At 35.5% G+C, this 12,549-nt stretch overlaps 1 protein-coding gene across 3 annotated transcripts in view; it reads left to right on the top strand.

Annotated features, from left to right (window-relative positions):
• The window catches only part of EML4 (EMAP like 4), a gene marked incomplete at its 5' end in the record, with an annotated part of 158,291 nt that overhangs the window by 103,533 nt on the left and 42,209 nt on the right, over positions 1-12,549 (top strand). For all 3 annotated transcript variants that reach the window (XM_080814856.1, XM_080814855.1, XM_080814857.1), the window contains 7 exons: positions 1,430-1,553; positions 2,822-2,971; positions 3,911-3,980; positions 5,506-5,616; positions 7,562-7,657; positions 11,584-11,718; positions 11,829-11,964. In XM_080814856.1, the coding sequence (XP_080670982.1) occupies positions 1,430-1,553; positions 2,822-2,971; positions 3,911-3,980; positions 5,506-5,616; positions 7,562-7,657; positions 11,584-11,718; positions 11,829-11,964 (822 nt within the window). The remainder of the gene's footprint in view (positions 1-1,429; positions 1,554-2,821; positions 2,972-3,910; positions 3,981-5,505; positions 5,617-7,561; positions 7,658-11,583; positions 11,719-11,828; positions 11,965-12,549) is intronic.

Raw genomic sequence — 12,549 nt, 5'->3', positions numbered from 1 at the left:
TCATCCTATGGTTGATGACTACATTTTCAGTCTCTTTCTGCTGTTTTTTCATATCCTGCCAAATAAGTTCTTAATTGCTGGACATATGCTATCCTTTTGTACTCAGGTCCCTTACTTTCTCCTTCCTGTTTAGGTTTTCTTGTGGCCATTTCACCATCACTGTCACCATCTACTAAACTTAGCTATATGTTGGTCATTGGAATGCTGGGATGGAGGGTTGGTGGTGTTTTTTGGTTTTTGTTTTCAAAAAAGTCTCATCTGTTCAGGGAAGTTTTGTTTGTTTTATAAAAGGTACACAATAAATACTGATTTTAGACTTTAGCATCTTTAGTCTTAGATTGTTGCAGAACTTATAAACAACTATTGCTTTATGTAAATAAGAGCTATCATGGAACCTATACTGCTAATTAAAAAAAATATTTCCTAGCACTGTCTTAAAACTGTTAGTGTATTGTAATTGAACTAAATTGTTTAGACCCGGGACACCTGGGTGGTTCAGTCAGTTAAGCATCTGCCTTTGGCTCAGGTCGTGATCCCAGCCCCACATTGGGCTCCCTGCTCTGCGGGAAGCCTGCTTGTCCATCTCCCCCTACCCCTGCTTGTGTTTCCTTTCTCACTGTGTCTCTGTCAAATAAATAAATAAAATATTTTAAAAAATAGTTTAGACCCAACCCTGATTGTTGGCACAGTCGTGAAGTGAGGGAAGTTGGTCTTCTTTCCCTTCTAGCTGTACTCACTGCATGTGGCAGAGCTCGTGTTCTCTCTCCACATCTTGACTTATGATGCTGTGTGACTCCTCTCCTCATGGTGTAGTCTCAGGCCATGTTTTTTGTATGTCTCATTAAACATCAGTAGGTTGGTGCGCTTGGGTGGCTCAGTCGGTTAAGCATCTGCCTTCAGCTCAGTTCATGATCCCGATGTTCCAGGATCAAGTCCTGCATTGGGGTCTCTGCTCAGCAGGGAACATGCTTCTCTCTCTGCCCCTCCCTGCACTCATGCTTGCTTGTGTGCTTGTTCACTCTCTCTCTCTCTCTCTCAAAAAATAAAATCTTTTTAAAAAATCAGTAGATTGATGAAGTAATGTGGTAGACATGATTGTTGTCTGCCCTGATAATCTGTTTCTTATTTTCAACTGTTAGGAAAACTTTAATTATGATTTTTTCCCCATTTTTCTACCTCAGCTTTCCTGGCCTTCTTGTTTAGTTTAGTTTAGTTTAATTGTGAAAATAGTTATTCTCATTTAAGGAAATGACCAGTAGTTTTTCCTGCAATGTTTAGACAAGGTCTTTATATAAAAATAATTATGTATAATAAGAATAGAACTGTGAACTAGCTATTTTTTGTCTTGTTCTTACTATATCACCATAATAATCTACTTTTCTATGATTATTCAGAAAATTGACTTAACTTTTGTCTTGTGTTTCAACAGAAGGAGAATATGTTAAAATGTTTATGCGAGGTCGGCCAATTACAATGTTCATTCCTTCTGATGTTGAAAACTATGATGACATCAGAACAGAACTGCCTCCTGAGAAGCTGAAACTGGAGTGGGTGTATCCTTCTCTACTGTGACAGCAACTTTGTTTGCTTTGTCTCTAGTTTAAGAAAAATTCATTTACCTAACCTCTGTCAAAATTAACTTTATACAAAAAAATAATAAATGTAATATCACAACCACTTGAGAAAGTAAAGAGATGTTACTTCTCATCCTTCACATATTATATATATTTTGCTCTTAGCAATTTAAAACCACCCAAATTCATATCTTTGGATAGGGCAAGCGGTATTGTATGAACATCTTGGCAGCTACTTGTAGTGTGGTAGAGAAGGCATTGGACTGGAATGGGAAGACTAATGTTTGAGTCTCAGCTCTGCCACCCCCAATAATCCTTACTTCCCTTATAAAAAGAGGTTAATAACTCCTACTTTATTGAGCTGTTGTAAGAATTAAATAAGGAAACATCAGTTAAGCATTTTATAACTTGCGAAATAATGTAAATTATTTTATTATAATGTAAATTATTTTATTAAGAGCTCAAATTAATATGATTGATTCTAATTCCAGAATTAACTTCTCAGCCAGACTTTGTAAAAAATGACTATATAGAAGAGCTCCCTTAATTTCACTTAGAAATTTTTCTTTTAGAACCTTTGAGAAACTCTATGAAGCAGAACAGAGCTAGTAGTTTCAACTCCGTTTTCTGCCTCCATTCTCCTCCACACTCTTTCCCCTACCCTTTCATTCATTCCCTCATTTCTGGAGAAATTAGTTTGGAAACTCACCAATCGTGTAATTCTGTACAACTTTTTAATAAACACTCTGCCTGCCAAACTGTGCCTGGCTGTCTTACTCATTATTTAGGTCAAGCACAAATGTCATTTTCTCAGCGCTTCTTTTGATCCCTCTCCTCACTTTCTCTCCATTTAAATTAGGTGTTCCTTCTATGCTTTCTCCTGGGACACTGTTACTTTTTTTTCCACAATTTCTAATGATATTTTTGGTCTGTGTTTTTGTCATCTTTGAGAGACCATAATCTTCAGGGACACAGGCCTCTGTTTTTTTCAGAACTGTATGTTCAGCCTGTACCTGCCACATGTTAGGATCTCAATATGTATTTATCTGGGGAATGAGGAAACTAAGATTTATGCACATTAAAAACTCGGGATTGCACCTTGGATAGTGGCAGGACTTGAGTTTCCTAGCTCTAATGCATTCCTGTTTTCTTTATACCTTTCTCATGCCCCTCGGTATCCATGAAAAGCTTGTTAGTTTACACCTTAAAAATTGTGTTTATTAAAAACCTTGACTTTTGTGTTTAAGATACGGTTATCGAGGAAAGGACTGTCGTGCTAATGTTTACCTTCTTCCTACCGGAGAAATAGTGTATTTCATAGCATCAGTAGTAGTACTGTTTAATTATGAGGAGAGAACTCAGCGACACTACCTGGGTCACACAGACTGTGTGAAATGGTTGGTATCATTGAACACTTGTCTTTTTTTTCTTTGTCATTTTGCATTTCTTTTTAATTTGGGTTTTTCAGAAATGGTTTCTTGTGGAGAGCTCAGATGTTAAGGATATTAAAGGCATTCCGTACGATATATTTGAAAAAGTGGCATTTTAATATGGGGAAGTTGTAGTGGAACTTTTAAAGCACTTTTGTTTCTTATGTAATTTAAATTAATATTCTTCTGGAAAGTAATGAGCAATACATACTAAGAACAAAAAATTTACATTCTCAATGAGCTTACCCCTTGGTTTCAAGATGTATAAAGAGTCTATATATCGACAGGAAGACATCTTTTTAAAAATTTTGCTAGTCTCTCATGTTTATCATGAAAAATGTGGGCATATATGCTGCACTATTTTCAGTTTGTTCTTAAGAGTTTCTTGCTCCATATTTGACTTATAAGAGTTCAGCATTAAGAACTCTAAATTTTAAAAGTTTGGAGGTACTATGTTTACTGTGTTCCTTTGTAGAAAAGTAGAAATGATAGAAGAACTGTTCAGTCAATAATAATGAGTAAGGATACAGCAAACGGGGAAAATCTTGTCATAGTAATAGGTTACATTTGTACCGTGCAGTACCGCATCTTCACTACGATAAAACCATCTGACTGCATGTGCGTGTGTAAGATTAGAAAGGAACTTGAACAGATGAAGACAGTTTAAGTTATCCTGCCACAGATGTGAATTTACTGCTTCATTAATTTGTCTGTTTTAATTGACCAAAGGAAGAAAAAGTATGGTCAAAACTTAGGTTGATTTGCTAAAGAAAATCAGATAAGTCACGATGAGAATTTTTTAATGATTAAAAACTGAAAAATGTTTGAAAGATGTTGTTACTAAGGCATATTTCGGCGGTTTCACATTTCCCGTATTTAAAATTGTTGTTAATAATGCTGTTTTAGCCTTGCTGTACATCCTGACAAAATTAGGATTGCAACTGGACAGATAGCTGGAGTGGATAAAGACGGAAGGGTGAGTGGCATAGTGTTCTGCATGCTGTACCAGTGTTGTTGCCATTAGAATGGATTGATTTTAATTTTAACCATGGCTTGCTTATTTCATTCTTTTAAATGCTGCTAAGGGATCTCTAGTATAAGAGGGAAAAAATAGAATGTAAACATCCCAAAAAACAAGAGAGTATCATACTACTTAAATATTTCTCTAAAAGGAAATAGTCTCCCTAAGGAGACTATTTACTTGTAAAATTGGGAGGACTCAGAAGCTTCTTACTTTTTTTTTTTTTTTTAAGATTTTATTTATTTATTTGACAGAGATCACAAGTAGGCAGAGAGGCAGGCAGAGAGAGAGGAGAAAGCAGGTTCTCCATGGAGCAGAGAGCCCAATGTGAGGCTTGATCCCAGGACCCTGGGATCATGACCTGAGCCGAAGGCAGAGGCTTTAACCCACTGAGCCACCCAGGTGCCCCACTTTTTTTTTTTTAAACTTAGTGTAATTTATCAGTGTTTGCCAGAAGATAGTAAAATTTCACTACATTGATGGACTTGATTTTATATGTGACTGGAACTGATAACACTTTAAAAATTTCAGTTCCTACTCAATATTATTAAGTTGGTTTACGTAATAAATCCCTTACTTGTAAGGATCAACAGAGAGTATTATCGGTGACTGATTAACATGTGTCTGACTGTACCCATGACATTCTCTGGCTTGAGTTTATTTAAAGAAAAGGAGTTGGAATGATTATATTGGATGAGTCTAAGGCCCCTTCAGGTTTCAAATTCTATTTAAGAACTGTTTGTTTAGCAATTTATTGGACACTGGTTAGGGAAAAAAAAGTATTATTTTCCAGGAATTAAGGTAATGTTAAAAGCAGAGTATCCAGAGCAAATTTGCCTGGGTTAGAATTCTAACTCTGCCTTTTAATAACTGTATAACTTTGGGGGCGCCTGGGTGGCTCAGTGGGTTAAAGCCTCTGCCTTCGGCTCAGGTCATGATCCCCAGGGTCCTGGGATCAAGCCTCACATCGGGCTCTCTGCTCAGCAGGGAGCCTGCTTCCCTTCCTCTCTCTCTGCCTGCCTCTCTGCCTACTTGTGATCTCTGTCAAATAAATAAATAAAATCTTTAAAAAAAAAAATACTGTGTAACTTTGGGCAGGTTATTCAAATCTCTATAGCTCAATTTCCTAATCTGTTAAATGGTGATTATTATAGTACATAGTTCATGGGACTGTGAGGATTAAATGAATTAATACAGGTACTTAGAATAGTATACGGCATAGTAAATACTAAATCATTTTCTGCTACTATTATTATCACTGTTGTTATTTTCTTGTGTTCATAGTATGAGAAGAAAATATCTCCTCAAGATTCTTTGGGGTCATGTCTAATGTAGTAGCTGGTTTATATTAGATGTTTATCCATCCCTACTGCTTTTTAGAGATAGATGGCAGACAGTTCTGTTTGGTAGCAGTATTTATTTGCACCCACTGAATACCAGATAATCTTGCTATCTTGTGTTTTTCCCCTTGTCTTTGCAGCCTCTGCAACCCCATGTCAGAGTGTGGGATTCAGTTAGTTTATCCACACTGCAAATTATTGGACTTGGGACCTTTGAGCGGGGAGTAGGATGCCTGGATTTTTCAAAAGCAGTAAGTAACAATTTTTAAAGAAGTAAGCAAGCAGTGCAAAGTAGCAGAAAAGAAAATAAGCTCAGTATGTGTGTGTGTTCACAGAAAGTGCTAACTCTGAATTGTTAGCTATTGCTTAGCAATGGCCAGCATTTTAACCTAGGTACTAAAGTATATGGTTTAAATGGGATACAGTTTGTTATACCTAATTACAGTTTTGTTCTGAAATAGGATTCCTATAGTAACAGGAAATGGTTAGAGGAACATATACATAGCATGGTATAATTGAAATAAGCAGTAGGATGTGCTTTTGCTTCAGCTTGAATCATGGAAATATATTTTATTTAGAAAATTCAGACATGAAAGTTGGCCAATTCCACACAAATACTGGCTTTTCTTGAGGCCATGTTGGAGCAAATGAAATAATCAGACCTTTGTGGGGCCATGATCCTGGAGTCCGAGGATCAAGTCCCACATTGGGCTCCCTGCTCGGTCGGGAATCTGTTTCTCGCTCTAACTTTCCCCCCCTCTCATGCTCTCTCTCATTCTCTTTCAAATAAATAAATAAAATCTTTTTAAAAAATCAGACCTTTGTACTCAATAAAATCGTGAGTTATCTTGGTTCTGAATTGATGACAACTTGAGTTTAAAATTCAGTATCTAGCAGTCATATCTAAACCTTGAGCCTTTATCCTGAGGGGAAAATAAAAGAGGGATATTACCCATTGAAACATTCTATTTATTCTTGAATTATATACAGTTGTTATAGAGTATACAGGAGATCTACACTTTAGGATCCATGATTTTAAGTTTCAAATGCAGACACCCCTCCAGATTTTATTGGCCCTCACTCATACTTTAGGATATATGTATGTATTCATATTACCTCTTCAGTTCCTAGCTCTTAGCAGGTTTATTATGGATTATGGGAGTTTTGTGGGACATGGAGGCAGAAGGGATATTTTTAGAACAGGAAGATAAATTTGGGTGGACATAGGAACTTCGCTAGCTTTGAAGGTACTGAAGGTCCAGAGGTCCTGTGAGACAAGAATTGTGAGAAAGGTGACTAATGTACTGAAGGACTTTTACTACCTTTTTTACCCCTAAATTTCTGTAGCAGGAACTGTTGTCATCTTGTTGATACCATTATTACAGTGTTAAGATTATCTTCGATTGTCTCATACTCTTAACTTTTCCTAGTTTAGGTAATTGTTGTAATACAGGCTAAAAGATAAAGAGAAGAGAGCAAGCTCTGTCCTTCATCATTACCTCTTACTTTTCTCCACAGTATTTCTTTCTCCCGTATATGTCATTAGGCATATATTGCAAATGCTACTGGAAAACAAATAATTTTTTAATATCCATATTTTTTTTTCTTGAACTGAGAGACTTAAATTATGTGAATGAAAATGGTTTCAGAAAGATAGAAAAGAGGGGCGCCTGAATGGCTCAGTCAGTTAAGTGTTTGACTCTTGATTCAGCTCAGGTCATAATCTCAGGCGTTGGGCTCCACGTCTGAGTGGTGAATCTGCTTGAGATTGTCTCGTCCATCTCCCTTGGCCCCTCCCTACCCATGTTCTCTCTCTCAAATAAATAAATAAATCTTTAAAAAAAACTTTTTAAAGGATAATAAAAAAATAATTTATCTCATTTATTCATGTTAATGTAAGTCAGATACATCATGGAAAACTAAATTGCTATCTCTGAATAATAGAAGTAACTAGATCGCAAGTAGAAACTAACCTGGGGAAAAAATTAAAAGTAGAAAATATTTTTTAAGGAGTCTTCATTATATTTCTGAAAAAAATACAGTCAGGAAAGAGTATAATCATTTTCTTTGAAGGAGCTGTGTGTTTAAAGGATTTGGGATTATCTTAATGTTGGCAGTTTTAATAAAATGGTATTTCTTCTTAGAAAGTCAAACTTAACTGAAAATTTTAAATGCCTTTATTTGGCTTTTCTTTAGGATTCAGGTGTTCATTTATGTGTTATCGATGACTCCAATGAGCATATGCTTACTGTATGGGATTGGCAGAAAAAATCAAAAGGAGCAGAAATAAAGGTAAATCAAAAGAGGTTTTAATTATTATTTTTAGAATACATTATTTGTTTTGCAGATCCTTGGAAGTATATTGCATATCCTTAAGTTGTAAAAGCATACCAACTGGCCATATCCATTAGATTTATTGATTGCCATCATTTTACTGATACTAAGAATACCATTCTTAATCTATTTTTTTAAACAACACCTATTTATGGTCTGTAGTTTCTGCGATAGTATCTATAGATCCTGAGGTCAATTCTTAAACTATTCTTAAGATAAAATAGTCAAGTACTGTCAACCAAATTCCAGTGATATTTCAGACACATTGTGCTACTGAAATGCCAAAGTAGATGGTTATCTCATCTCAGAATTAACTCTGAATACTCAACCTGGTTTCCTTAACAAAATTTGTTACTTCATTCAGTCTTTAAAGTTTTAAAACCCTTAGGAAAAAATTCATCCTAGGAATGTGACTCACATAACTAAAAAGCATATGTAACAGTTAAGTTTTTTGGTCTTAATTACATGTATGGGGTTATTACATAAAATGTTACAGCATGTATAATTGTTGTAGAATAGGATTGATCCCTTTGTGTGGATCAGTCTATAACTTGTAAGAGAAGAATATAAGCTTAACATTGCAGCTATGTTCATATGGGTGGAAATGGCCTCCCTCTCACAGGCTTTCAGAGAGATTCAGAGTGACAGGATGACTATAAAAAGCCTGTGACATATTTGCTGTACTCTTAAATAACATCACATTCCTCTTTAGTTGTGCACTCTCTCTCTCTCTCTCTCTCAACAGTTTTGTTTGGTATAAGCTTCAGGCTTTCAGCTTGTTGGTTAAAAAGAGATTCGTTTAAATAGTGTAAGTTAATCTTTTGAAAGAAACGGTAGATTGATTATACTTGAAAAGAATATGACATGTCAGGAAACCTCAAACCTTGAAAAATACAAATGAGGATGTAGATTGTCTTTCAGCCATAAAAGTAATTTAACATTGAAACATGGGGATGTTATACTGAAGTGAAATGGGTGTGAGCCTTTGTAGAAAAGGCTACTGGATGAAGTCTTGTGGTTTTCCTCCTGCTGGTCACTCGTTGATCTCCTTTCCAGGACCTTAAATGTTGGTATTCTTCAGAGTTACAGCCCATGTCCTCGATTGGTATCACGTATGCTCTTATGGCCTTAATTATGGTCTGCTGTGTCCCATATCAATTAACTCTAACCCAGATCTCTGTCACACACCTAAACCTATATTTCTTGTTGCGTGCTAGGCATCTTTATTTGAATGTCCTATCCTGTAGATCAAAATCAACATTTCCCATTCTGCACTAGTCATCTTCCTTAGCCCTCAACCTGTTTCACCTCCCACCACACTTCACCTACTTGTGGAAGCTAAAAACTCTTTTCCCCTTGCTTGTCACACCGAAGTTCCTTGTATCCCAGATGTCTGTATTAGAGCTCTTTCCAGTGCAGGTGACTGCAAAACAACTTAAAGATGAAGAAAATTTACTGATTCATGGTTAAGGAGAAAAAACACATCTAGAAAAGGTCAGAGGGGAATTTTGTCTCAGGAATGACTTGATTCAGGGACTGCATCGCTGATTCTCTTCTCTCTCCTCCTTTTCCTTTGTGTTGACCTTACTCTCTTCCACTGTAGATGAGCTCTATTTTTGCTTAAGTCACAGAAATTTGGAGAGTTGGTACATACATAGTTAATTTATATAAGTTTAAAATTCAGCAAGGCAACTTTAAGACCTTATTGACAGGAATTAAAGAAGACATAAATACACGAAGGAATATACAGTAATCATGGATAGAAGAAAATATAAGGATATTACTTCTCTGCATATTATTCTGTACTTTCAACATAGTCAGAATCCCAGCATGATTTTCACGAAAGTTGACAAGCTGAGTATGTGTGGAAATAAGAAGCGATAAGAGTAGACAAAAATAACAAGTTTGATGTGTGAAGTAACTGGAACTCTAATACACTGTTGTATGTTGAACACAGAAATCAGCACAGCCATTTTTGGAAAATGGCATTACCTTTTAAAGTTGAACATATACACGTGTATAACCTCTACCCTCCTATTCCGCTCTTAGGTATAAACCCGACAGAAGTATATCCATGTGTTGACCAAAAGACAACTAATCAAAAATAATGGTAGCCCCACAAAAGGAAGTTACCCAAATGCCAATCAGTAGGAGAGTGGATAAATCAATAATGGGATCTTTATATACAAAGGAATACAGTACAGCAATGAGAATGAACAAATTACAATATATGCACCAATATGAACTGAATCTCACAAATGTAAATAAAATGGGGTCAGATACAAAGGAGTCCATTCTGTATGATTCCATTTAAATAAAACAAAGTTATCTATGCTGCTATAAATCAGGATCATAGTTACTTGAGCAGACATAGGGGATAGTGTCTAGAAAAGGTATCTAAGTTGTTAGGTATCTGGTATGTTAGAAATTCTTCTTTTTCTTGTTCTAGATGCTGTACAGAAGTGTGTTCATTTTGTGAAAATTTTCAAGCTATGTACTTAGGATTTGAGTACTTTTCTGTACATATAATATAAATTGATAAAATTAATGTAATTGATAAAATTGATAAAAATTAATGTAAAATTGATAAAATTGATTAAAATTAATGTAAAATATCCTGGGTCAAAGTAAATTTTAAAGATGATGTTTATAACAAAACAAAAATTGGTCATCTCTAGAAGAGATTAATTCATTGACATGAAGTTGTTAAAAAATGGACATTAAGGGGGCATCTGGGTAGCTCAGTCGGTTAAGTGTCCAACTCCTGGTTTTGGCTTAGGTGATGATCTCATGGGTCATCATGGGTCTCATGGGTCACAGGATGGAGCCCTGTGTTAGAGTCTGTCCACCTGCCTCTTCCCCCACCTTTGTGTGCACTCATGTGCTTTGTCTCTCTAAAATAAATCTGGGGTGCCTGGGTGGCTCAGCTAGTTAAGCCTTAGGCTCAGGTCATGATCCTGGAGTGCCAGGATCGAGTCCCGAATAAGACAGCCTGATCAGCAGGGAGTCTGCTTCTCCCTCTGACCTGCCCCCTTCTCATGTTCTCTCTCTCTCCCTCTCTCATTCTCTCAAATAAATAAATAAAATCTTTTTAAAAAATAATAAATAAGTCTTTCTTAAAAATGGATATTAATATTCACCCTGCAAGTAAACAACAGCTAACAATAAACAGCTGTACAAGCATGTATATTTTACCTGTTAATTTTGAATAGGTGCTTTTGCCATAAAACATTTGATAATTCAGTAATTTCAGTGAAAAAATTATATTTGTAATTCCTTTGTGGCTCTCATGCCTGTTTTCTCCTACTGTCTCATTCCAGTTCTTTTAAACTTAACTCCTGTCCTTTCTAGGTTTTTTTGAGGAAAGAGCATAAAATTTCTTAGTTTTTTGTTTCTTCATTACTCTATAGGTATCAGTAGTGCCCATTCTGCATCTACTTTTTAAGCCCTCAGCCTGATGATGAATCTCTAAATCAGTAATATTTTCTTGGTCAGTAGTAATAGTATCAAGAAAGAGAAGACTTTTTTTTTCCCCGTCAAAATGATAGTCTGTCTTTATGATAGAATGTACATGGCTCTTGTATTTGCTTAGTTTTAGTGTACTTTTACCTGAATGTATAAAAAATTAAAAGAATCTTAAACTAATTCATATGTCTTTTTAGTGCAGTTATTATATATAAATAACATAAAAGATGATACAGTAGTATGAGGACATCAAATTCAAATCATTTGAAAAATCTGTTAAAATTTTTCAGGAAAGTTGGTCTTTGACAAAAGGTGTTTTCTCAAGATGTTTCCCAGTCTTTGGTTGTCAGTAGCTGTAATTGGTATTTGATGGAGATAAAGATACACATTCATCTAAAGCTTTATTTCTCTATCCACAGACAACAAATGAAGTTGTTTTGGCTGTGGAGTTCCATCCAACAGATGCAAATACCATAATAACCTGTGGTAAATCTCATATCTTTTTCTGGACCTGGAGTGGCAATTCACTAACAAGAAAACAGGGAATTTTTGGGGTAAGGATTAGAATGTTGCAAGTTCTTTTTAAAACTTTGATTTTTTTAATTGTTGAGTAAACAAACATTATGCCAAAGGAAAACTGAAAATTCTCGTTGTTTCATTGTAGAAATATGAAAAGCCAAAATTTGTGCAGTGTTTAGCATTCTTGGGGAATGGAGATGTTCTTACTGGCGACTCAGGTGGAGTCATACTTATATGGAGCAAAACTACTGTAGAACCCACCCCCGGGAAAGGGTCTAAAGGTATAGTATTCTCACATCAAAGTCCTCACTTTAAATGTACATGTCTTGCTGTTGCCGGCTGGCACTTACTCCTCCCAATGCCTTTTGTTTTTAAGGTTTTTCATGATGATCTATTTTTAAAAATTAAATTCCTTACAGTTATTCACTGAACATATATAACCTACATTTGACTATACCCGGACTTTCCTTTTAGGAGGTTAATACAAAGTAGAGATGATATAGATATATGTTAATTTAAGCAGTGTAAAGATGAGGAGAGAAATCATCCTGAACATTAGTGTTTTGTGAAGGCATTACAGAAGAAATGGTATTTAAGCTACACCATAATGAATGTACAAGACTTAAAAAAGATATGGAACCTTGATTCCAGTTTAGGGAAATGGTGCAAGTGAAGGCAGAAGGGTGGATATGAATGTGAGGCATCCAGGATGTGAATCAGTTTGTAGAATTTAACAGAGACAAGAGCTAGCCAATTTGCAGGAAATTCTATTTTATTTTACTTTATTTTATTTATTTATTTATTTATTTTATTTTATCTTTAAGATTTTATTTATTTTACAGAGAACACAAGCAGGGCGAGCAGGA

Source organism: Martes martes, assembly GCF_963455335.1.
Source record: "Martes martes genome assembly, chromosome: 9".
NCBI classification, from domain to species: domain Eukaryota; kingdom Metazoa; phylum Chordata; class Mammalia; order Carnivora; family Mustelidae; genus Martes; species Martes martes.
The sequence above is the reverse complement of the archived record's forward strand: the minus strand, read 5'-3'. Positions and strand labels throughout refer to the sequence as shown.